General features: G+C 47.2%; 1 protein-coding gene across 3 annotated transcripts in view; it reads left to right on the top strand.

Moving 5' to 3' along the window:
- The window catches only part of MCAM (melanoma cell adhesion molecule), a 66,091-nt gene that overhangs the window by 6,990 nt on the left and 32,306 nt on the right, over positions 1-26,795 (top strand). For all 3 annotated transcript variants that reach the window (XR_013390821.1, XM_077919344.1, XM_028707498.2), the window contains exons 2-6: positions 18,759-18,889; positions 21,445-21,658; positions 23,063-23,133; positions 24,661-24,748; positions 25,464-25,643. Coding sequence is in view for 2 of the 3 variants with exons in the window: in XM_077919344.1 (XP_077775470.1) it covers positions 18,759-18,889; positions 21,445-21,658; positions 23,063-23,133; positions 24,661-24,748; positions 25,464-25,643 (684 nt within the window). In the remaining variant the exon portion in view is untranslated. The remainder of the gene's footprint in view (positions 1-18,758; positions 18,890-21,444; positions 21,659-23,062; positions 23,134-24,660; positions 24,749-25,463; positions 25,644-26,795) is intronic.

Here is a 26,795-nt window from a genome sequence, read left to right as displayed (position 1 = left end):
GAAATCCAATACTTTTTTGGGGGGGGGATATGATGATCTGTACTGCAGGGTACATTCTGAGCCCTCCTTGCCTTAAATGCATCCTTCCAGAGGGGATGGGCAAAGTGAAGCTTAAAAAGGGTGTGAGGAAGAGAAAACTTGGAGGAGGATTGCTATGTACAACAAGGGCCAGGAATGTTAAACAGCTTAGGCTTGGAGGTGGGAGAGGCGTGACTGGTATGATAGTAACTCCTCACAGCCCCTCCCGAAAACTCTCACTCCTTTTCCCAGTGAGGGACCCATTCCATGGGCTGAGAACACACAAACACTGCCTTCTGCACTGAGTGAGACAGGCCATTGTTCCATCTAGCCCAGTACTGTCCATCTGGATTGGTAGCAGCTTTCTGGGATATTTGAGGTAACCTTGTTGTCGTTTAGCTGGAGGGGCCTGAGATTGGACCCGAGGCCCACTGAGTATACCAGGGGTCAGCAACCTTTTTCAGCCGTGGGCTGGTCCACCATCCCTCAGACCATGTGGTGGGCCGGACTATATTTTGGGGGAAAAATATGAACGAATTCCTACGCCCCACAAATAACCCAGAGATGCATTTTAAAGAAAAGGACACATTCTACTCATGTAAAAACACTCTGATTCCCGGACCATCCGTGGGCCAGATTTAGAAGGGGATTGGGCCGCATCCGGCCCCCGGGCCTTAGGTTGCCTACCCCAGCGTATACGGCCGCCTCTTTGCCTCTGAGCTGTCGCCCCCAAGGAAAGGCTGGAGCCAGGGAGCATTTGACCCAAAGTCGTGCCCCGAACATCATTCTCCTCCAGTGAGTCCAATCTGATCTGTTTCCTTCCCTGCAAAGGCTGACCTTTCTGGTTCCTGTGCGAAGGTACACATTGTGGTTTAAAAGCTTGCTAAATCACTTGCAAAGCTTGACAGGTGCTTTTGTAGCAAAGAGGTACTTTGCTGTCAGTGAGGTCTCGCCTCCCAACACTCCCTTAACTTCCATGTGAAACGGTGGATTTGAGGAAGGCTCTAAAGCAGGGTTTCCCAGACTTGGGTCTCCAGCTGTTTCTTGACTACAACTCCTATCATCCCCAGCTAGCAGGACCAGTAGTCAGGGATGATGGGCATTGTAGTCCAAAAACAGCTGGAGGCCCACGTTTGGGGGAAAATAGCAATCATCCCCTTTTGCAAGGGAACTCTAGGAATTGTAGCTCTGAGGGTGGAGTTGGGGGTCTCATGACAACTCTCTGCACCCTTAACAAACCGCAATTCCCGGGATTATTTCAGGGACATAAGAACAAACCTGCTGGGATCAGGCCAGCGCCTCAGCGAGATCAGCCTCACAACTGTCTAGCAGGCACCTCCAAATTCGGCCCTCCAGATGTTTTGGGACTACAACTCCCATCATCCCTAGCTAACAGGACCAGTGGTCAGGGATGATGGGAATTGTAGTCCCAAAACAGTTGGAGGGCTGAGTTTGGGGGTGCCTGGTCTAAAGTGCTGTGCTGCTGCTTTAAATGTGGAGTGAAGTTGGGGCCTTTGTAAAGCATTGTGCGCATGGATGAGTTTTTTTATAGAACGCGTAACATCTGTGTGGTGCAGTGGTTAGGATGTTGGACTGAGACCTGGGAGACCGGGGTTCAAATCCCCAGTTTGCCTTGAAGCTTATTGGGCCGCTTGCTACCTCTCAGCCTAACACACCTTGCAGGGTTGTACTGGGTTTGTACTTCATGCTACTTGAAGGAAAGTATTTACAGTGAGTAAATAGGAAAAGAAAATGCAACCTAGAGTAGAGCGATAGTGGAATATAAATTAGGTCCCTCCTGGGCTACTCCTTCGTAATGGGAGGCAGCCTTCGCTTTCCCTTCTATGGAGTTTTCCGCCCTCCCAAGTGCATTTCCCTGCTCTTCCTTTTTTTATCCCCTGCAGATGCTATTTTCACCCTTCTGGCATGCCTATTATTCTGTGCTTTGTCCGCTTGGAGCTTCCTTCTCTCCCTGCCCATCCAGCCCCTCTTCCGTTCTCAAAGCGAGTTAAATTCCCACTGGGCCAGAGCATCCCGTTTCTTTCCTTTTGTCCCTTCTCCAGGCTGACACGCACAAGACAGGAGCTCTCTCTGCCTGGCTGACTCCCATCCAAACTCCTTTTAAAATTATTTATCTGCCTCGTCCTTTGGAAGCGGCCGGCTGGTGTCCCGTCATTCTTGGCCGGGTTGCAAGTCTTGCGTCCTGATAGTTCCCAGGCAAGCTAAATATGGTTAACTGAAGCAGGGCCCTCCGAAACCTGCCTCCCTGTGAGTCAGGCTGCTGCGCGCTTCTCCCATGACCCTCCGTCCTCATCCTGGCCCAGCCGTCTCTGTGGGCATGCTGGAGAGAAAAAGCTGTGTGCGCCCAATCTGGAAATCATCTGGGTGGGATGGTGGATCCTCTTGCAACGGTTCTTCTTATCTTGCTGGCTTCTGCTGAATGAAAGTGCTTCTTTCTGGTGGCAAAGCCGTTGCACCAAGATCATTCGTTGCCTGTAGTGGGGGTGAGCAGTGCAGTTGTACGATGGCTGGGGCCCGGGCATTTGGGAATTGTAGGGAGGCAGGAAGACCAGCAGTAAAGGTAAAGGGACCCCTGACCATTAGGTCCAGTCGCAGACGACTCTGGGGTTGCGGCACTCATCTCGCTTTATTGGCTGAGGGAGCCGGCGTACAGCTTCTGGGTCATGTGGCCAGCATCACTAAGCCGCTTCTGGCAAACCAGAGCAGCGCACGGAAACGCCGTTTACCTTCCCGCTGGAGTGGTACCTATTTATCTACTTGCACTTTGATGTGCTTTCAAACTGCTAGGTTGGCAGGATCAGGGACCGAGCAACGGGAGCTCACCCCGTCGTGGGGATTCGAACCGCCGACCTTCTGATCAGCAAGTCCTAGGCTCTGTGGTTTAACCCACAGCGCCACCCACGTCCCAAGACCAACAGTAGGTGGAGCCAAAGCCATTGATGGATAGAGACACCCCTGGCTGGTTGTAAGTAAGAAGACAGGGAGATAAGAAGAAAAGGAGAGCCTCCTGGATCAGACCTGTGGCTCATCTCGTCGGGAATCCTCTTTGCATGGTGGGCGGCCAGAGGAAAACCCCGCAAGCAGGACCTGAGTGCAGCAGTGTGCATTTTGTTTTGTTTTGCATGTGACTCCACATTTACGTGGGGGTTGCATTCCGAACCCCCCTGCGCATACACGAAATTGCGCAAAATGGGGAGCAGAGTCCTCCTGGCTCCTGAGGAGACCTACCCCAGAGCCCAAAGAAGACCTCTTCAGGCTCCAGGGAGGGTCTCCTCAGGAGCCAGAGTGTCAGCAGGGCTTTGCTGAGGCTTTTCAGCCTCCTTCCTCGCTTCAAACTATTTTTAAAATATTTTATTTTAAATTGATGTGACTCACCCTTGAACCTTAACAGTGAAGGGCAGGTCATAGATTGAATAAATAATAGTAGTAACGGGACTAAAGTTATCCAGCTTCATGTTTGTGTGTTTGATATGCGTGCTAAGAACGCAAATTCATTTCGGTTGTTGTAGAGAGAAGGGTTTCTGAGGAGTGAGCATGTGTGCTAACTACCCCCTTCCTTTTCACTCTCCATAAATGACATCACAGGGGAAGAATTTGGGCTGTTGGGTCAACCTGGGGGTAGTAGCCAGGTTGATCTTCCTTTTCCTAGCAGCTTGGTGACAAATGCCTTTTTTTTTTTTTTTTTTTGCTATCCCACCCATATATATCCCTTCGGCCAACACCGTACAGGAAAATCAGGTTCTGCAGGCCTCTACATCGCCCTGAAGACTGACAGAACCCTCACCCCTCTCTCTGCAGCAGCTGACAGGTCTTTGGAAACAGATTTTGTAGCACAAGTGACTCTGGCGGTTGAAATGCCAGTAGAAATTAAATAGGCACCTGTAGCTGTCACCTAGTTCCAGCCCAAAGGCTGTTGCCTCTGAAGAATTGTGCGGCTGAGCCCTGCTGGATTGGAGCAAAATCCCACCTAGTCCTCCATCTTGCTTTCTGTAGTGGGCAAGCATGTCTCTAGGGAGCTCTAACCAATGGAGCTATCCAGGCTGAGAGAGAATCACAGAATTGTTGAGTTGGAAGGGACCCAGTGGATCATCTAGTCCAACCCCCTGCAATGCAGAAATATGCAGCTGTCCCACACGGGGATCAAACCTGCAACCTTGGCATTATCAGCGCCATGCAGAGCTTTCCCCACTGTTGTTCCCTGAACCTGGGTTCTACTTGGCCTTCATGATGTCTAGTGGCCATTGGTAGACCTTTTCGCCTCCATAAATTTGTCTAATTGCCCCCTTTAAAAGCCTTTTGAGGTTGTGTGTCCATCAGCACATCTTAGGGCAGTGAATTCTGCTGATTAGCTAGACAGGGTATGAAGAAGTTATGCCATGGACCCAAGTTCTAGAAGAATGGGAAACTGGGAGGAAAAACTTAATCTTTCTCCATACTGCGAATAAATGTATTGTGCCACTCCTTAGTATTCAATTTTTCTTCTTAAAAAAAAGCCCCCAGCCTTCCCCAAATGCTTCAGCTCTGGAGTTCTGAGTGAAAACTGGTTTCTCCTTGACACTGGCTTTCTCTGGTCAAACCACTCTCTCCACACACCTCTGCTCCGTGTCATATAGAAAATGCAGGAAAACAGGTCGCCTACATCACAGGGTTCTTGAGAGTGCAAGCCACAGTGCTTTGTCTTTGTGCTTGTTTGGTTCCTACTAGATCAGCCTGGTCAGCAGAAAGTGAAAGATAGCAGTTAAGTGTTGCGCTTTAAAAAAGGAAAAATAAATATTCTTAAAGCCGAGGTTGATGTTTGAGGTATTTTAATTTATTTTGCCTTTGGGGGAAGGTTTAGAAACATCCATCCCAAAACAAAGAAAATCTGTTTGTGGGCAAGGACAGGTCCCTCTCCTTCACAGACAGAGTTTTTCTTCCACAATATATATGTGTAATTGTGTTCACACAAGCACACGCTCCAAGCCAGAAGCATCCTTTGTCCACGTTCACCTGCCAAAGAAATTTCAACAACAAAAGGCCTGCTTCTGACGACTGTCAGGGCTGCAAGACTTGTCACCTGGGAGGCTGAGCTGCAAATGGCAAACAGATGGGGCCTGGGCTGGGGAAGTCAGCGAAGCTGGAAAGCTGAAATGTCCAGATTGTTCCCATTCCAAATCTGGCACACAGCCCCCCCCCCTCGAAAGACACCCCCCCCCAGCTCTTGCTCTAACAAGGGCTTTATTCTGCTAGTTATATTTCCACCCGAACCTATTTTGACACATTCATTTCCCCCCTCTCTTTTCCTGCAGTTGCTTTCCAGGTAGAAAACTGACCGCTTGCCCTCTGCCACCGCTTCCCCCCCTTCTGCCAGTTCTTTCATTTGCTAATAGCTTCTTAGACTTGGATTTGATCTCCGCTATGAGTAGGGTCACTGATGTTCCCATTGTATGGATTGGGAAAACTGAGCCAGGGATAGTGATTTGTCCAAGGCAGGGTCCTGGACTTAAGGTGGTGTTTCTGTCTGTTGGGACATGCTAGTAACTGTCACCTCACTCAGCGATGACGGGGAACTCCTCCAGCGTAGAGAATGCCATTTTTTCTCAGCTAAAGCCTGAGGTGTGTTCTTAAAGGTAAAGGTAAAGGTACCCCTGCCCATACGGGCCAGTCTTGCCAGACTCTAGGGTTGTGCGCTCATCTCACTCTATAGGCCGGGAGCCAGCGCTGTCTGCAGACACTTCCGGGTCACGTGGCCAGCGTGACAAGCTGCATCTGGTGAGCCAGCGCAGCACATGGAACGCCGTTTACCTTCCCGCTGGTAAGCGGTCCCTATTTATCTACTTGCACCTGGGGGTGCTTTCGAACTGCTAGGTTGGCAGGCGCTGGGACCGAGCAACGGGAGCGCACCCCGCTGCGGGGATTCGAACCGCCGACCTTTCGATCGGCAAGTCCTAGGCACTGAGGCTTTTACCCACAGCACCACCCGCGTCCCTGAGGTGTGTTCTTACAAACACCTAAATGCACACTAACAAAGCCATTTCATGTGCTGCTTTCACTGTAGGAGATGTTGAAGGCAAAAGGAGCAAGCTACACTTTCCTGTAGGTTTTTGTGAAAGCTTCCTGCCCAAGCTCTTCAAGATGGGAGATTTAATGTACACATTTTTAGCTCACCATTCACTACGCTGTCCCAGGACGGGCTGTGGTCTAAACCACCGAGCCTCGTGGGCTTGCTGATCAGAAGGTCAGCCGTTCGAATCCCCGTGACGGAGTGAGCTCCCATTGCTCTGTCCCAGCTCCTGCCAACCTAGCAGTTTGAAAGCACACCAGTTCAAGTGGATAAATAGGTACTGCTGTGACGGGAAGGTAAACAGCGTTTCCGTGTGCTCTGGTTTCCTTCACGGTGTTCCAGAAGCAGTTTAGTCATGCTGGCCGCATGACCCGGAAAACTATCTGTGGACCAGTGCTGGCTCCCTCGGCCTGAAAGCGAGATGAGCACTGCAACCCCATAGTCACCTTTGACTGAACTTAACCATCCAGGGTCCTTTACCTTCTTTCTTTCTTTCTTTCTTTCTTTCTTTCTTTCTTTCTTTCTTTTTGCATACATCTCAATACAGCAAGCAATGCATAAACCTTACAAGACCATAAATCAAACCAAATTGGTGGCAGTGAGAAAGAGCAACAGCACTGAAAATGGAAGAGGTTTTCTGACCTCCTCCTTCACCCAAAGCCTGTGCAGAATGGTGGGTCCTCTTGACCCCAGTGTTGAAACGTATACAGTGATGAGACCAGACACAGCTCAAAAGGGAGGGCATTTCACAACCGGGAGGCTACTACAGGGAAGTCCCTGTCTGCACCTTCCCTGCAGATCTCAACACCTGAACATGGGAGGAGTCACTACTTCAGAAATGTGGGTCCCCAAGTCACTTTGGGCTCTGTATGTCAATGTAAGCACCTTCTAGAGGGTTTGAGGTTTTATTAAGTAGCATTTTAATCTCTTGTTTTCTTTTAGATTATAACCTGCACTTTGGGATAGAAATGTGGACTCAGTGAATAACCTCGTACAGCATTTGGATTTTTTGTTTTTAAGTTGCCAGAATTTGAAGAATGCTGGCTTCAGAATAAAGCAGATCTCCCTTGGTTAAGAGTAGCCAATCTGCTCTCCAGATGCTGTCGGACTACAACTCCCATCAGCCCCAGGATGATAGTTCAGCTGCATCTGGAAAGCACTACGTTGGCTCCCCTCCATTGCCATAGATGTAGGAGTTGCGAGTTTGTCTCTCAGATTCCCCCCACTCCTTCAGAGGTCTGCCAGTTGCCGCTCCATCATAATGTTGCTCTGTGCCTGATTGGCTTAGCTCCTTTTGGCAAAATTAGCTAAAGGCAAGTAAAATATGATCTGCCAGTTTCTCATCTTCCCCTTCTAATCGTAATTCTGTGCTGTTTCCCCACCCTGCTCAGCCCCGCTGTGGCTTCATGCAATTACCTGCCAGTTAATGAGTATTTCCTGGGAATTTAAAAGTCTGGATGCCTGGACTTTGTGGAAGCAGAGATCTCTCTAATAGTGGGCTGTGTGGTTAATACTGGAAATTAATTCCATAAAGGCTTGGCTTGACTATTACACAATCATTTTTTCTATACTCAGTTCCATTTCGGTGCTAAATCAGACCCTGTACCAATTGTACCCAAACCAGATCTGAAGATGCTGTTCAGTTGGCTCTGATCAGATTGAGCAATGAGTGGTTGGTACTGGCTATTTGGAGATGCTAGGGATTGAATTTAGGGCCCTTCTCCATGCAAAGCAATGACCCAGAGCCCCTCCAGTGGTCTACCTAAGCAGGCAGCACCTCAATATCTGGTTGTTAACCAGAAGGGATGTGGGCGGCGCTGTGGGTTAAACCACAGAGCCTAGGGCTTGCCGATCATAAGGTTGATGGTTCGAATCCCCGCGATCATAAGGTTGGTGGTTCGAATCTATGATCACTTTGATCAGGGTTGAGGAACCTGTGGCTCTCAAGATGTTAATGGACTACAGTTCCCATCAGGTCCAGCTAGCAAAGCCAGCATTCGGGGGGTGATGGGAGCTGTAGTCCAGCAACACCTGAAAGGTCACCCCTTTCCTGAGGTAGAGTGTTGAATTGGCAACAGGGGGAGCTGCGGGCTGCTAGACCCCTGCTCAGCTCTACAGTTCATTGGGTGACGTTGAGCTAACCATGCTCTCAGCCTACCTCGCAGGGTCATTGTGAGGAGGAAAGGGGAGGGGCCATGCACCCCACTCCGGGCTCCATGGTGGACAGGGTGGGAATAATAAATGAAATAAATGAAATGGAGGTAGTTGAGAGTGCTCAAAAGGGTGGATAAATGGCAAAAGGTGTAGTGAATTGCTTTCCAGTGGCAGCTGGGTTGGAAACCTAACTTCAGACGAGCCTTGCCAGAAATGCCCCAGCTGTCTTCTCAGAGGGAGAGAGGGAAGGAGATTTCAGGAGAAGAAAGGACAGGGCTAAATAGACAGAGTAATGCTAATTTTCTAATCTTGTGTATTCTTAAAGCGACTTGTTAACAGTGTCATGGTTCCTATATGTCTCTTAAGGATTAATCCTCTGCTCCCACCAGAATTGGAGTCTTCAGCATATAGTGTCTATACTTCATTTTCATGTCCATGGAATCTTGCTTTAGATGCCCCCAAATGACCTTTTTGGGGGGTTTTCATTTGAGCAGCTTTTATCTGACAGCACAGTTGGACAGGGCCGTCCCCCTACCCATTTGGGACCTGCATAGGACCTTTGCTGCAGATGGATCTGGGCTCGAAAACCTCAGCAGCCCCCTCCTCTGCTTCCCCCACCCACTCCCTTCATTCAGGCAGAACTCGGTGGGCGTTTGGAAACTGGAGACGTTTTTCGTGGAGAATCGGGTCTCTGTTTCCAGCCGGTCTCTTCTGTGTCCTTTGCCCCAGCTTGGAAAGTTCCCCAGGGCTCCTTGCGGCCTTCTGCGCCTTGAATAAAGCCATTGTGTTGGCGGGCTCCCACTCGCCTTCCCAAAAAGAGGGAGGGGAGAGGAGGGGTGGACCCCTCTGAACTCTTTCCTCAGGCCCGAGGTCTGCCTGACCGAGGGCGGGGGGGTTGCCTAGTGAGTGAGTTCCCTGCACAGAAGAAGAGCCAAAGTTGTTTGGGACCGTAATTCCTAAACAGAAATGCACGCAGGAGTGCAGAAACCTTTCACGAGTTCATTCCCCCTTGCCGTTTCCATCTGTCCCAACTGCTAGTGGAACCAAGCTCTCACTTTCGCCAACTGGCCTGCGCCCCCTCCCTCACATGCACGACCCCCTCCTTTCCCTGAGAGCGTTGGCAGCAGCTGATCCGACGTGCCAGCCACGAGCCGGGTGCCAGCTTTCGGACAGCGGGCTAACAAAAGGCACGTTTTCTGACTTGTGCTGAGTGGCGCACGCTAGGCAATTCTTGGGCCATGAGCTCATGGCACCGGCAGGAAATGGTTGGTGCCAAGGGGGGCGGCGGGTTGTAGATGGATGAGGAGGGCACATGGGTGGACTGGTATTCTGACATCAATCCTCGCGTGGCTTGACTTGGCTTTGCAGCTTCCTGCCCTCCAGGCAGGGGGGAAGCAAAGTCTAGAAATGGAGGCGGTTTGGCGATGAAGATTTCTGCGAAGCTTGAAAGCTTGCCCATTCCTACCTGCACTTTTATTTCAGTTGCCCCAATAATGAAGAACCTCTTTTCTTTTATCTTTTATCTACTTTGGCTCTCTTCATAAATTCCATCCTTCTGACAATCAGTATAGTCAAAATGTTTCAGCTGTGTCACATTTTCCATCTATTTATCGACCTCTGCAGTGCAGGCTATTTTAGGCTGATATTTTTTAAATATAATTCTTCATTTCCTTTCCTTGATTCTCTTTCTGTGCTGGAGAGGGGGCAGTCCAAATTTGGAATATTGGGATAAAGGGGTGCTGGGTGAAGCACCCAGCTCCCAAGAGTTCACCCAGAAACAGCTCGTAAACCACGGATACGAGGACCCTTTTCCCCCTGTCAAAGGATGTGCATCCCTTTGAGGGGGGTATTTTGGGGGCCAGAGTTGATGGTGGGGAGCGATGAAGCCAGCAGCGGGAGGAACCAGACCCCAAAGTAGGGTACCCCTTTCCCCCATCTCTTTCTTTCCTTCTCCCCCTTCTTTCTCTTCCTCTCCACCCAACAGATACCTTGCCAGTGGTGTGAACTGATTGCTTACCTTGCAATCTGCTCTTCTTTCCATTACACCATCTGTTTTGTTTTTCCTCTCCCTGCAGAGTCCAGTCGTCCACCCCACATGTCTGAAATGTTGGTTCCTCCTTTTTTTTTTTTTGCTGTAGACTTCTAGATCCCACAAAGATCAGTTCTTAGAAATCTTGGGGAAGTCTGCCCAGTCTTATGACGCCGGCTTCCTGCAAGCTTATGAGGGGGGCTTGACCTTGTTGTATAGAAATATATTTGCTGTGATGGAGGTTATAATAGTCTTTAAGGCTAAATGTAGTGAATATTGATTGCAATTTACAGTAACTGGGCTGCAAGAGAGAGAGGGAGAGAGATTTTCATATTTCCCTCCGTGATGGAGAGCGAGGCTTTCCTGCCAGAGAGAGATGGCTCCATCCTTCCTTGCCCACGGTTTCTACGCCATTAAGGCTCCCTCACTGCAAGCTTATGCTCCAGTTTCCTTTGCAGCTCACTAATGGTTTCCTGCCTTTATTAACCTTTTGCTTAATTGAGTTGGGGGGTGGTTTACATCACCCTGACTCAATGGGCTCACAGTGGGGTGGAGAACTAGATGCCTGAGGGGCCAAATGTAGCCCTCTAGGCCTCTCTTTGTGGCCCTTTAGAGGTGTTTCTGCCTGCCTTGAATTCTGATAATTATTTAATCTAAAGACAGCCCTATATTGGGAGATTTTTGATGGTTTTATCATGTTTATTATGTTTTTAGATATGCTGTAAGCTGCCCAGAGTGTGCGGGGTATAAATAATTTATTATTATTATTATTATTATTATTATTATTATTATTATTATTATGCTGGTTTGGGTGCAGGCTAGGAAAGGGAGTGTGTAAAAGCTGGCCTACTGAAAAGGGGTAAAAATTATATTCATTGCTCCACCCAATTTTTCTCTCCATCAGTCTTGTCTGTTTGCTAAGCAAACGTCTGTGTTTGCACACCACAAACTTGAGGCCAGTCTCCCCTGCAACTCCTTTGCTTAATAGTCTGGGTCTTTCGCCTCTGGCGCCAAAGTCTTTTGTATTGATCCAAAAGTTCCTTGCTACCTTTTGGCGGGGGGCTTCCTTGTCTCCCCCCCCCAAATCCCTGGTTCTAATTACCCTAGTTCAGATCTGCAATTAGTAATTTCGGGTGAGCTCTACCAAGAGAAGGCAGGCTGTCTTTCTGGGGAGATTGTTCTCTAGCTGGGCATTGTCTTCCATTCATACTTTTGGCTGAGTTCTAGATGGGCCAGATCCAATCTTGGGGGAAAGGGACATGTGTCCTTGAGGGATACAGTCTCTGTGGACCTTTCCTTGGTCATTTGAAATGGATACAGCGAGGGGGCGAGGGGAGCTTCTCCCACAGGTCTGGTTACCACTCTGTTTTATATACTGCAAATTGTTTTACCCTCTCTTCTGTTTTGCCTTCGCTCCCCGGAGCCCCAACCATAGCATCAGATCGATTTGAACTCATTACTTCTCCCCTGGAGTCCAGCCAGAGGCTCCATTATCTGTGCTGAGCCGGGAATCAGCCCAACCACCGGCCCACCTGCAAGCTTCCGTCTGTTCCTCCCTGACTCCTTGGAGATGTTTTGAGGGTGTATAGAAGGGGCTGGAGGAAGAGGGGGCAGGTTGAGGAGAGAGTCAACTCAGCATGTTTGCTTTCTCTCTTGCGCGGTTCTGTAATGATATCTAGTTTCTTTCAAGCCATTTAAGCGAGCCACCCCTTTCCCTCTATATTTCTCTCTGCCTTTTGTCAGAGAACTCCAAAGTCTTGTCATAAAGCATGTCAGGCCTTGTTCTGAAGGCTGGGTGCTTTCTAACAATGCATCCCTTCCACGTTGAAGCTCCAACCCCTCTCCACCCCTCCCTGCATCTCCTTCCATCAAAGACTGCAGCGCTTAAAACCATCTCCCGTTATCCTTGGAGTGACTTAGGTCCTGCATCCAGGGCTGGGGACAACAAGTATGCAGCTAGGAAGGAAGGCAGTCGGAAGGGATTGAGGGATGTGCTCAGGGTTCCTCTTTCCCAGCAGTGGAGAACCTTTTCCAGCCCGAGGGCCACATTCTGTTCTGGGGCAGCTTTCTGGGGGCCGCATTCCAGTGGCGGGCATGTCCACGGGCAAAAATGGGGTGGCTCAATGAATGTAAACGCTTTGTAGTTGTTTAGTCGTGTCTGACTCTTCGTGACTCCATGGACCAGAGCACGCTAGGCACTCCTGTCTTCCACTGCCTCCCGCAGTTTGGTCACACTCATGCTGGTAGCTTCGAGAACACTGTCCAACCATCTCGTCCTCTGTCGTCCCCTTCTCCTTGTGCCCTCCATCTTTCCCAACATCAGGGTCTTTTCCAGGGAGTCTTCTCTTCTCATGAAGTTGCCAAAGTATTGGAGCCTCAACTTCAGGATCTGCCCTTCCAGTGAGCACTCAGGGCTAATTTCCTTAAGAATGGCTGCGTTTGATCTTCTTGCAGTCCATGGGACTCTCAAGAGTCTCCTCCAGCACCATAATTCAAAAGCATCAATTCTTCGGCCATCAGCCTTCTTTATGGTCCAGCTCTCTCTACCATACATCACTACTGGGAAAACTATAGCTTTAACTATACGGACCTTTGTTGGCAAGGTGATGTCTCTACATTTTAAGATGCTGTCATTGCCCTTCTCCCAAGAAGCAGGCGTCTTTTAATTTCGGGCTGCTGTCACCATCTGCAGTGATCATGGAGCCCAAGAAAGTAAAATCTCTCACTGCCTCCATTTCTTCCCCATCTATTTGCCAGGAGGTGATGGGCCCAGTGGCCATGATCTTAGTTTTTTTGATGTTGAGCTTCAGACCATATTTTGCACTCTCCTCTTTCACCCTCATTAAAAGATGTAAATGCTACCTTTGCACAATATACTAGTTTCTACACACTCAAACCACCCATCTTTAACATTCAACCGGGCAAGGAAGAGGCATTATCACAGCTCAGTGACACATTCTGGCCAGGCAAGGAATGGCTGAGGAGGAAGTATCACCTGGAGAAAATCCTGAGGACCAAATACACTAAGGAGTTGGTGTTCTCTCTGCCATGCTGCCTGCCCATGAGCTGGTAGAATTTTCATCTCCAGCCGGGCATGGACCCAGGTGTCAATGGTTCTCAACCACTAGCTAGTTAACAAAAGGCTGGCTCTAGAACGTGACTCTCTGGCTGGCTTGTTGACACATTACATGACAGGGCAAATGTTCATCCACTGGGCATATGACCCATTTTCATAAATGTCCCTTCCAATTGGATGGACGTTTTGGTGGTTCAGCAATAAAAAGCAAATATGATAGATGGGATCAGGCAACCCATGTCCACAGTTGTGTGTGACCTAAAGGATGTGGAGAAATTTCATGTAGAACCTTTGCCAACCTGGTGCCCTCCAGATGTTTGAGACTAGAGCTCTCACCAGCCTTGGCCAGCACAACTGTGCTGGTTGGCACCTCTCAGACGTTTTGAACTGTAGATACCAAAGGTACCAGGCTCCCAGTGGCTGTTACAGTAAACTAAGGAAATGGAAGAACCAAATTATAGGTGCTGCTTTCTTGGTCTGTGGAAGAGGAAGTTTAAGAAATGGTGAATGGCACGCACCAGTGAAAGGAGAAGTTTGAATCTTGGCTGGTGTTAATGTAAAAATTGCTCAAGCTGTCAAACAGGGGAGTTGAACAAACAAGAGGGCCCAGCAGTCTTGAGAGCTGCACAAGAGGGTTTTCATCTGTGACCCTTCTTCTACATTTAGAAAAAGCAATAAAAGTGTCCAGTGTTACTTTAAGAGGCAGGAGGAGCTCTATATTCAGAACAAGCACCCTCCAACTCAAGGAGATGGTGCTATCCTGTTCCTATCATACTTGTAGGGTTTCCATGGGCATTTGGTTGGTCTCTGGGTATTCCCACCTCACTATTTTCAGGTGGGATTAAATTACCACAACAAAACATCCCCCCCTTTTTAAAGGACTTTTAGAGGTAAGGAAGATGTGCTGGATAACATTTGCTTGACCCAGTGTTGTCTAGCCTCCTAGCAGGCAAGTTGTAAAGGTAAAGGTAAAGGTACCCCTGCCCGTACGGGCCAGTCTTGTCAGACTCTAGGGTTGTGCACTCATCTCACTCTATAGGCCGGGAGCCAGCGCTGTCCGCAGACACTTCCGGCTCATGTGGCCAGCGTGACAAGCTGCATCTGGTGAGCCAGCGCAGCACACGGAACACCATTTACCTTTCCGCTGGTAAGCGGTCCCTATTTATCTACTTGCACCCGGGGGTGCTTTCGAACTGCTAGGTTGGCAGGCGCTGGGACCGAATGACGGGAGCGCACCCCGCCGCGGGGATTCAAACCGCCGACCATGCGATCGGCAAGTTCTAGGCGCTGAGGTTTTACCCACAGCGCCACCCGCGTCCCCTAGCAGGTAAGTTGTAGTGAATGCTAAATAAACAGGTTGTCTGGAAGTGACTTGTGGGAAGAGGACTTGGGAACTAGGCTCCCAAATGTTCTTACATTAGTTATGGCTGAGCTTCATAGAACTATGGTCTCTTAATGGCCACCGATCTTGAGTGACCAACCAGATGCCCATCATGGTTTTCCTTTTCCTTTTCCTATTTTTTATGTCTTGCTCACAAGTGCAGAATAGGTGTCCCTTTTTCTTTCCACTGCCTTGTGAGGGGGTATTCCAAGAGGGAAAAAGCTATGGGCAGGATGTGGGCTTTTGTGGCAGTCTGTCCCCTGCAACCCATGATACGGGCACTGAACCCCAGTCCCAGACAGAGCAAGGCGCCATTTTGGAAGAACCACTCTCAGCTTCTCTTGTGTGGTTGGTGGCTGTGTGTGTTACTTCTGTGGTGGAGCCTTTCCTTGCTGGTTGTCAGAATTAAATTTTCGACCACCATACTTGTGGGTCCTTGATTCAGAATTATTATGTTGTCAAATAAAGATGCATGTGATTAACTCTTGTTAAGATGAGGCTATAGGAACTTGGGAAGATAAGCAAGTTGAGAAAGCTGAGATGGTCACTGAAGGCAATGGTGGTCTTCTCCAACCTTCCCCTTTAGGGGTTCAGGTCTTCTCAGAGGGTTCTTGCTATCATATCCTGCTTCTGGCCTTTCCAGAGGCATCTGGAAAAAACCACCTCCTTCCCTGCAGACCATCCTGGGCATTAGGATCAGCTATGGGGCCCTATTGGTAGTTCAACCACCCTCAGAGGTTTGGAGGTCGTGGTGGAAGCCTTTGAGAGGCCCTAGGCTGTGGAATTCCCTCTCTAAAGAGGTCCATCTGACATTTTCAACATATAGTTTAAATTCAGTGTTGCAGATGTACCTCTTTACCCTTGGCCTTGACATCTAATGGACGTGTTTTAAGACCCACCCTGTTATTGTGACTGTAAGTTGTTTTAAACTATTCTTAATGCTGATTTTTGAAATTGCTGTAAGCTGCCTTGGGACCTGGTGGTGGGTAGGTCTCTCGCTTTTTGTGGAAGCACATGGAAACAACACCGGCGTCTCTCCCTCCCTCCCCAAATCTGCTTTGTCCAGATAAAGCAAAGAACATCAGCAGAAGTAATTTGGGATTTCCTTGTAGGATGGAGGTGGGGTGGGGGTGGTACTCTAATCCCACCAGCTAAATGCACATGTAATGCCATATATACACGTCCAAGCCTATTCTGTTTGTCTGTTGTCTGGATGAATCAAACCCCAGCAGATGTTCAACAAAAGGGCCATATCCCCCCAGACGGGTCCAGCATCCTGCTTGGGGGATCTGTGATGTCATCGCGGAACAAATGGGAGGTGGGGAATGGGCGGGCAGGATATGGCTGGTGGTGAGGAGGAAGAAGAGAAGAGGGTAATTGGAGCAGCCTGGCAGGTCTGCCCACAGCTGGGGTTGAATAGGAACCTACTTGTGTAGGGGCCTAATCTCCGGATCCTCCACCTGTTCCCTTGCAAACAGCATCTGGAAAGTCACTTTAGTGGGTGCAGCCAATTTCCCTTTCTTGGGCTTGATAGAAACAGCAGCCTCTATGTGTGCATCTTGGAGGAAACACAGCTGCTGTTTCCCCTGTCCTTCCAGACTTTAAAAATAAGAATAAAAGACCCGGGCCAAGATAGGCCTGGGAAAAAGCCAATTATGTGACTCACAGAAAGGATTCCTACAATTCACCTGTGAATTTTTGATAAATTTTATGTCTACTTCTTTTTCGAGTTTGATCTTATCGGCATTTTATTATGAATATTTTATATTGTTCTATGTAAACTGCTTAAAGGTGGGTTTTTTTGCTGATTAAGGGGTATATGCATCTTGATGGGAAAATAAAGAAATGTGCCAGCCTCTGGGAAATGGAACAAGGGAGAAGATACTTCCCCCCCCCCTTTTTTTTTTTTTTACTGGGGAAACTAGTCTTCAGTATAATATAGGGAAAGCAGTTGTGTGTTTTTTAGTGTAATATAGAATTCCTCACATGGGGATGGTTTGAGGGTGGGATGGGATACAGGGTGTGTGGCTGAGTTAGAAAGTCTTATTGGCTTCTTGCATAAGGTGGAAGCCTCTTCCAGCTGAAGAGACACACTATCATGAACTGGGAAACATTCATAAAGGAAGTGTACTCTGCACATGCTCTGAGGTACTTTGCTCATATTAGGATGGTGATGATTATACACTCTCTTTTTTCCCTTTCCACACTGGCAGCTCTTTGATGCTCAAGGGGTACATTTGTAAGCTGGTTTTATACCAATTTCAACTGTCATGGCTTCCCTCAAAGAATCCTGAGGCTTTCTGTGTAGCCAAGGTGCTGAATATTTGGCAAAGGATCCTGAATAGTTTCCTAGAGAGGCAGAAATGACTATTGAACCAGTTTAAAGACTTTCGGGGGTAAATATGGAATGACCTCTCCAGGAGTCTCCAGGGGAGAGGCCTTTGGAGACCAGCCATCCTCCCTGTTGCCAAGCAATCAGTACAGTCAATGGGAAATCCACATAAACTTATTGATACTTGGAGGGGACCGTGGAGGATTCTTTTCTAATTTGTTTTAGTGATGTGAAAATGCCTCTTTAAAGACAATGCTTGCTACCTGTAGTTTTTAAAAGCACTTGTATTCTTTTTTTTAAAAAAAAATTAATCCTGTCTGTTTGTGGTTAATTTTTTTAAAAAAAAGTTTTTATTGCTATAATCCAGAACTGTGGGTGCTGTGGACCCCCAAATATTGGTGGACTTCAATTATCTCTGACCATTGGCCATACTCCTTAGGGTCCTATCTGCCTTATACATTTAAAACGGTATCGTACCACTTCAAACGGTCGCACCTTTCACACAAGGATATTGGGGAACTATAGTTCGTAGTGCTGAGTGTTGTTAGGGAACCGCTATTCCTCTCAGAGAGCTACAATTCCCAGAATTCATTGGGAAAATGGGTGTGAACTGTGGTAAAAGTATGATAACATATTATAGGAAAAAGAACAATTTCTCCTTTGCTTTTAAGTGGGTGTGGTACAGATGTGAAATATTGCAGGGTATGTGAGTTGTACTCTCTTTTTTGGAGGGAGGGTGGAATGCTATTGCCAATTTATTATATGGTTAGTATTCAGAAAATTAATGGTAGGGGTTTTAATTGTACAAATATTCAATTCATTAAGTGGTTAGATTTGATGTGTGAGAAAAGCAGTCAACCGTTCTAAAGAGAAAAGCTGTACTTTCTTTTTTAGATCATGTGTGTAGGTGTCACACCTGGTGTCTCAGAAGGGTTAGTCCCTTTTATGTCCCAGGAGGCAAAGCTTCTTCTAAAATGAACCTGTGGGGTCTCCCCCCCCTTTTTTTTTTTGAAAATGGCTCAAAAATGGGCAATCAAAATGATTAAGAGGATGGGTGTTTCTGAATACCAGTTGCTGGGAACCCCAGGAGGGGAGAATGTTGTTACACTCATGTCCTGCTTCTAGCACCCAGATTATTATATTCTTATAAATACTTGTATTTTATTTTTATTTTTTAAAAAATGTTTCTCAGAAATGTAACCATTTAACCAACTAGATGTTGCTGCCGCTGATGCTTAACATTGGGTGAAGAGCTTGCAAGGAAGGGAGACTAAAATAGTCTTGCAAATATTATGGGCTTTTGCCTGCTAGAAAATTCACAGCATGGGCATTGCATTCCTTCTTTCACTTGCTGGAGGTCCAAAAAAGAATACAGTGGACCCTCCGGATACGGACTTAATTCGTTCCGGGGGTCCGTTTGCACCCTGAAAATAACGTAAATAGAGGCGTGCTTCTGCGCATGTGCATGGCATGATTGAGCACTTCTGCGCATGCACATGCAGTGAAACCCGAAGTATACGTTTCCAGGTTTGCCGTGGCCGTAACCCGAAGATTGCATATCCAGAGGGATATGTAAGTAAAGGTACGACTGTATATTTTTCCAGAGAGGATTGGAAAGGGAGGACAAAAATTGCTCTCCCGAGAAAGCAGCTGAGGTGTTGCCTGGAGTTCTTACCTCAAATGTTTTCCCCCCCTTTCTCTCAGGAGGAGCGGATAGCAATGTGGCAGTCTATATGCCGGATTTGGTGGAGGCAAAGCTTGGGGATACAGCCATTATCAAATGTGAATTCGCCCTCCCAGAGAATGGCAGCTACGTTTACGTCAACTGGTACTCGGTGAGTTGAAAGAGGGTTTGGGAAAGGTTGCTTTGGGGAGAGGGTTGGGGAGAGGGAATGGAGAAACACCATAGTCCCCTCCTTAACTTGTGGAGGCAAGAAGTGCATAGCGGGCCAGGGACATGCTCTCTACCCTTGTTCCCAACTTCCCTGTGTGCATGGGCTCCTCTCCTGACCTTCTCCTGTTGAGTGTGGAAAGTTGAAGAGGGCTTCTAAGTGCATTCTGCTTAGAGAACCTGCTTAGAACCATCCCCGCAGCCTGGAACTCTGCACTATCAGGGCTCAGAATTATGAGGAGGCTTTGAAGTGCATTCAGCTGAACATGCGTAGAAAGCCCCTTTTGATGCAGTGTGTTAAGGTTGGGGATAGGGCAGCTGTCGGACCCAGCATGTATTGGGGATGTTGTGGTGCCAGTGCATGGGAACCTAGTTCCTTACACACCTTTTTTCTTGAGTATTTTAAACTGAACACCTAAAGAGGACTTGAGTCCTTGTGCTTTCATTGGGCTCAACCAGAGTTGAAAGTGAATGGAAGCTTTTGAGTGATGCAGAGCTATTTGTCACTCTGGAGGAACACTCTGAATCATGGAATCGTAGGATTATAGAATTGGAAGTGACCACTAGGGTCATCTTGTCCCAACCCCCTGCAATGCAGGAATCTTTTGCTAAACTTGGGGCTTGAACTCACAATCTGCAATTAGCCCCTTCACATTCCATTGTGCTTGTCCACTTTGTCCAAAGTTTGATCTTGTGCATTAATCATATTCCCCTCTCTCCTGGTCTCCCTTTTAAATCCCATTTTTCAGCAATCCTTTGTTGTGTCTCACTGAAATCTCTCATTCTCTGCTTGCACCAGGTTCCCCTCTACCCCCGCCCTCACTGCCTTTTTATTAGTTCTTACCTCTCCTGCCAGCCCTATGTCTCTAGCCTTACAGCGTAATTCCTTTGGGCTGAGGTCTTTACTGTGTTAAGCTGAATGTGGAAAAACTCAGGATAGACAAAAGGAAGTACTTGACACTGTACATACTTAAACTATGGAATTTGCTGTGACAGGATATAGTGATTACTGCCAACTTCAGGCAGTTTTAAAAGGGGATTAGAATATTCTCAGAGGACAAGAATATCGTAACTCCTATATCAGAGGCAGATTGCCCTTTGACTACCACTTGCTGGCGAGCACATGTGGGAATGAACTGTTGCACTCATATCTTCTTTGTGGGCTTCCCATAAACATTCAGTTGGCCACAGTGGGAACAGAATGCTGGACTACTCTGATCCAGCAGGACTGAGTTCTTATAGGCTTTCTCACACTGCCATCGTGTGGCAAATCACCCACTGGGCAGTCCCTCTAGGAGGAGAAAGCTCCTCCACCGTGACCTAACCCTGTTTCAAAGAAACTTCAATAAACCAAATTTGGGGTTTATTTGAAGGCATTCTATAACTGTAGACACCTGGCAACATCTCATTCTAACACTTTAACGTTTTAAATACTGGTGAATTTTTAAGTAAACTTTCATGATTGGCTAGATTTGCACCACTTGTGTGTTGCATTTATCAAAACTCTTTAACTGAATGCAGTGCACAAATCAACCGTATTGAAGGCACAATAATAGTAAAAACCTATGAATGGAAGTAAGTCCTGCTCAATGGGACTTAGTCCCATAGGATTGTGGCCTAAAAAATTCCAGGGTTTTTTAAAAATAGGGGCAGCTGTAAAGTGCATCCTAATGAATTTGTGCAATGGAGTGTTGGTAGCTAAAATTGAAAGTGATTTATTGTGAGTTTCTTTTCTTTTTAAATAGATGGCACTTTTTGCTCTTCAGTATATCTCTTTTGTTCTTTCTTATTTCACAAAATTTATGTATCACTAGATTGTAAGAAAACCAAAGTGGTTTACAAAAATATAAAAGCATTGAAATTCTCAGTAAAGCACAGTTAAAGGCACTTAAAAATATTCAGAACATCCCTTCTGAACATCAGTGCAACAGAGAGAGCATGAAGACATTCAGGAAATCGAGATCAAGGGGAGGCTGTTTGTGGCAGGAGCAATCTATGCACTAGGCTTATTGGTTGGAAACTTGTGACATCAGAAACAAACCCACGCTTCCTGGTCCATTCATAAATGGACTGAATGATCTTTTAAATGTGTAAAAGCACGGGCAGCTGTTTAAACAGCAGCAACAGTAGAAGTTGAGCTTCATTCATAGAAGAGGGCCAAAACTGGAGAAAAAAATGCTTCAAACTCCTCCTGCATGTTATCAACCTTCCATGCTTCTCCCGGCCATTTGCAAGCTTGGATGTCCCTGTGCTCCTAAACAGCACCTAGACTTCTTTTACTTTCAGAAGTCAGGACTCTTAACCCTTCCTGGCCTTCTCCACCCATGGGCAGCTGTCAAGTCCTGTTGCCACAGGTGCTTTCTCTCTCTTCAAACACTCATCCTCTCCTTACTTGGCCTTGGCCACTGGCAGTAGGGCATGCATGACCTTGGATGGGAGGGTCGGGTTTTGCACTGTGGCATTGTAGTGCATGCTATCTCTCTCTCCCTGATGTTCTAGATGGAGAAGGGCAAAATGGAAAGGAAGAAGCTCATCTACATGGTCCAGGGCAAAGAACACCAAGATGAGCCTCCCAATGACCGGTTAAGCATCACACCTGATTTCTTCCTCAAGATTAACAAGGTGGTCCTGCAGGATGCCAAGAATTACGTGTGCCAGGTGGGGTTCGGCATGCACGGCGTCGCTGAGAACCGGAGTGAACTGCGCGTCTCCAGTGAGTGGTTCTGGGGGCCCTTATCCTACAACAGGTGCAATAACACAGTGTTTTTGCAATCCAGACCTTCCTCGGATTGCATACCTTGCCGAACTGCAGGTGGGGCATGTGCTTAACTGTCCACAGGCAACCACACAGCACCCCCTTCATCCCAACTACGTTTGTTGTTAGTCACTGGGAGGCACATCCTGTGGTTGCTTCGCCGCTGTGGTCCCCTGAACCTCACAGAATGGCCGTGCGCCTGATGCGTCGTTGCACCAAGCTTTTCTTCTTCTTTTTAATGCCCCCTCTGCCCCTGTTATCTTGACACTTTTTCTGCGCTCTTGGCCCTTGTTCGTGCCACAGTCATGGGTTGGTTTGACATTTGTATCCCACCTTCCTCCTGTAAGGGAACCCAAGGTGTAGTGCACATTTGGTTCCCACATACCGATCAGACTCGGGTCTCCTTACATTTAGAAAGGTGGCTGCTTCAAAGCAGCTTCAGAACACACCCTGGGACCCAAATTTTGTTCTTCTGCAGTTTGGTGGCAGCCTTTTGCACCGGGGAGGCTGGGTTTTAACCCACTTGCGCTAATATTTATAGAGGTCAGCCTTGTAAATAAGCCCACAACAGTTGCTGATCCATAATTCTTGTTTATTTCATGGTGACCATGGAAGAGGGGAAAGACCCTTCCTTTGCACCTAGCATGGAAATGCAGACCTTAAGCCAGGCTAGTAAAATAATTGCCTTCTGCCAAGCCGCCTAGCAGAGGAGGAACACAGTGAGCCATCCCTCCTTCCCCCAGACCAGTATGGAAACTGGGTGGGCTAGCAGAAGAGGTACAAACAACCCATCTCTCCTCTACCTCTTGAGTTACTAAATGCAAGGCTCAAGATCAGTCCTTCCATTCCCATGACACGGCTAAGAAGAGGAGAACAGGACCCAAGGAGTTTACATCCCTAAGTCCAACACTGGGGCAGGGGAGGGAGAAGTGACCAGAGGATGATATATGGTTATTTCAGTTAACAGACTTAAGCTTGGTTACAATAGAATATGGGGTCCGCCAAGGTTGGTTTTGAGGAGAGATTTGAAGGAAGTAAGAGAGGTGGACTTGTGCAGGTTGTATTGGAGTCTGTTCCAGGCTTATGGTCAAGAAGGGGAGAAAGAGTGAAGCCTTTTGAAGAGGGAAAATACCTTTGAATGGTGGTGTAGCCAGAGGAACGAAGGTCATTGATGGGGGTGAGTTAGGATATGAGAGAAGAGAGTTGATGGGGCACTGAAGGTAAGGGGGCTTATTGTGTGTCCATTTTGCCCATGGGGCTTATTGCACAGTAAGAGGACATGCCCAGCAGAGTCTAGGCTGTGGTTGTTTTATTCCCTTCTGCCTCACCACTTAGCCCTGCCTGGTTACTTTCTTCTTTTAGAAGCTCCAGAAAAACCTGAGATTCAGAAGACTAATCGTGGTATCAGCACAGGAGACCCTCATTTGAGTGAGGTAAGAACTGTGCCGTGTTTAGTACACCTGCAATTATTATTATTAATTACCTGCCCTTTACCATAAGGTCCCAAATTAATGTTGTTGTTTAGTCGTTTAGTCATGTCCGACTCTTCGTGACCCCATGGACCAGAGCACGCCAGGCACCCCTGTCTTCCACTGCCTCCCGCAGTTTAGTCAAACTCATGCTGGTAGCTTCGAGAACATTGTACAACCATCTCGTCCTCTGTCGTCCCCTTCTCCTTGTGCCCTCCATCTTTCCTAACATCAGGGTCTTTTCCAGCAAGTCTTCTCTTCTCATGAGGTGGCCAAAGTATTGGAGCCTCAGCTTCATGATCTGTCCTTCCAGTGAGCACCCAGGGCTAATTTCCTTAAGAATGGATGCGTTTGATCTTCTTGCAGTCCATGGGACTCTCAAGAGTCTCCTCCAGCACCATAATTCAAAAGCATCAATTCTTCGGCGATCAGCCTCCCAAATTAATATACAACTTTAAAAACAGTTTAAAACTTGCAAGTAGGGAGGGAGATGGTCTTTCACCTATTTGGGTCCTAAGTTGTTTAAAGCTTTATATGTGGCAATTGCACTTCACAAAGTTGGATTTGGTATCTGCCACAGAATTCTCCATCCCTGGCCTTCTCTGCTTATTAATATTTTTTAAAAAATATACACTTTGCCGGTTTGTAGTTATTTTGGTCCAGCGGGCAAGTTTGTAAATGTTGAGATGTCTCCAAAACTATATGGGTTCTGAGTAGGATTACCAGTGGTCAGTAGAGGGTTTGGGCTTCCTTGCTCTTGTTTGGGCACAAAGTAGAGAGCCTTGGCTATGTGGGGGTCTACAGACAGTAGAAGTACTCCTTGAATTACACTCAAACCAGGCTAAACCTAGAGTAAGGTTACCAGATTTTTTTCAATGAATCCAGGGACACTTTTCAACTTCAATGGATTTTGAATGGGGACTGATTTGTAAATCCGGGGACTGTCCTCAGGAAACAGGGACATCTGGTAACCTTAACCTAGAGGCAAATACTAGCCCTTTTGTCTCATCTAGCAGTGGAATGAAAAGGGAGAGGGAGTGGCAGTGCACTGAGACTCCACACACTGACCATCTAAAGCCCAGGCCAGAGTTCCCTTTGTCCAAGTTTTTCTTTCCAGCCAGAAGGGCCAAAAGCCTAACATTCTCAAGAGAGCCAAATTTGACTATTGCTAGCAGTAAGGGGGATGTTGCAGTAAAGGCTACATTTTTTGCTGAAGCAGCAAGAAGGTAATTTTAGCACCAAAAAAATCACTAGGAGTACAACACAATGGGGCGTTAGAGACTTTGCACAGCCCACAGCTATCAAGATATTGTAGGCTATGAGCCAACTGCCCAGCCTTGATTTATGGAAGTGATGTTTTGTTGCACTAGCCTGAAGCCTTTTTATGTAATCTGGTCTGGATCTCGAATGAAACAAGATAAATCAGTCTGGGATTTGAACCCGTGGACTATAAGCTCTGAAGAGTATGGAGTGTTTGTCTGTGTCTTTCAGATTGCAACCTGCACCAGCCGCAATGGCTATCCAACACCAACCCTCACTTGGTACAAGGATGGAGTCCCTCTGAAGATGGATGGGAATGGTGAGTCATTAGCAGGTGAAGCTAATGTAATCGTAAGCTGCCATGGGAGTTGATCTTGCCTGTAAAGTGGGTTATAATATGTTAAGTGATACAATATGGGGCATCAAAGCTCATGGGAAAAGCAAAACATCAGGGCTACAGATCTGTGAATCGTTAGCACAGGGGTCAGCAATCTTTTTCAGCCGTGGGCCGGTCCACCGTCCCTCAGACCATGTGGTGGGCCGGACTAGTGAAGAAAAAAAATGAACAAATTCCTATGCCCTACAAATAACCCAGAGATGCATTTTAAATAAAGGCACACATTCTACTCATGTAAAAACACCAGGCAGGCCCCACATATAACCCAGAGATGCATTTTAAATAAAAGGACACATTCTACTCATGTAAAAACATGCTGATTCCCGGACTGTCTGCAGGCCAGATTTAGAAGGTGATTGGGCCACATCCGGCCCCTGGGCCTTAGGTTGCCTACCCCTGCATTAGCACATGCCAGTATATTGAGTTTGCAGTAAGGGTTATCTTAGCTGGAGAAACAAGGCCAGGTGACCTTTGCAGCAGCATAAACTGCTCCTTAGCAGAGTAACATGTAAGGTTTGTAGCTGCTCTTCAGAATAGTCTTCTACTTCACCCTTCCTCCAGAGGGTTTTCACCCATGCACACTTTTCTCAAATGAAATGCTCTTCCTGCAGCTCTCCTCTCTTCCTCTTTCAATCAGAAATTGAGATCCGTCCCGGCCTCATCAAGGAATCAAGTGGCCTGTGGACTGTCCGCAGCACCCTTTCGGCAAAAGTCACCAAAGAAGATCGCAGTGCTGAGTTCTACTGCCAAGTCAGTTACACTCTGATGGGGAATAACAAGACATCCAAGTCGGACAGCTTCAAAGTCGACGTTCATTGTAAGGCTGGGCTGAGCTGAGCTCCTTTTAGCAGCACTGAGCACATTCGTTGGGAGGTCTAAGAAAGGAGATTCTGCCTCACCTGCTGAGAGAAGACTGAGCCTCATGCAGAAGTGCAACTAGGGCTGGACTTTGGGGCCAAAACCCAGGACCCCACAGCCCAAGGGACCTTGAGGACCAACCAGTACATTAAGGGGAGCTACATGGGTGCTGTTATTGGGGGGAAACACATGACATGTATTGAGCGGTATATAAATTTTAATAATAATCATAATCAAATCATAATCATAAAAATTTGGTGTGGCAGTCCCCTCCTCCTTGCCCCTCCCAGCAGCTCTTTATCTCTTTATAAATTATTTGGATTAAGGAATTTAGGGGATGCTCATCCAACTTGCAGATATCACCAAACTAGGAGGGGTAGCTAATGCCACAGAATACAGAATTGGGATTCAATATGAACTTGATGGATTCGAGATCTGGGCCAGAACTAACAAAATGAATTTCAATAGGGGCAAGTGTAAGGTTCTGCAGTGTGATGCAGCAGCAAAAAAAAATAAAAAAAAATAAAAATGAAAAAAGAGAAAAAGCTAATGTTATTCTAGGCTTCATCAACAGAAGGAAAGTATCCCAATCAAGGGAAGTAATAGTGCTGCTCTATTTTGCCTTGGTCAGACCACATCTAGAATACTGTGTCCAGTTGTGGGTGCCACAATATTAAGAAGGATATTGACAAGCTAGAACATATGCAGAGGAGGGAGACCAAGATGATCAAGGGTCTGGAAACCGAGTGTCTTATGAGGAACAGTTGAGGGAATTGGGTTTGTTTAGCCTGGAAAAGAGGGCTGTCACATGGAGGAGGAAGCAAGCTTTCTTTCTCCTGCTCCAGAGGCTAGGACCTGAACCAATGGTTTCAAGTTACAAGAAAAAAGAGTCCTAACTGAACATCAGGAAGAACATTCTAGCAATATGAGCTTCTTTAGACAGTGGAACAGATCTCCATGAAAGGTGGTGGACTCTCCATCCTTGAGAGGCTCTAAAGCAGAGGTTAGGTGGCCATCTGCCATGGACGCTATAGTTGAGATTCCTGCATTGCAGGGGATTGGATGAGAAGCCCCACTTCCAGCTCTTAGGATTCTTTGATCTGCTGTGTCT

The sequence above is a fragment of the Podarcis muralis genome, chromosome 15 (assembly GCF_964188315.1).
Source record: "Podarcis muralis chromosome 15, rPodMur119.hap1.1, whole genome shotgun sequence".
Lineage (NCBI taxonomy): Eukaryota > Metazoa > Chordata > Lepidosauria > Squamata > Lacertidae > Podarcis > Podarcis muralis.
This window is presented reverse-complemented; position numbering and strand designations above follow the sequence as displayed.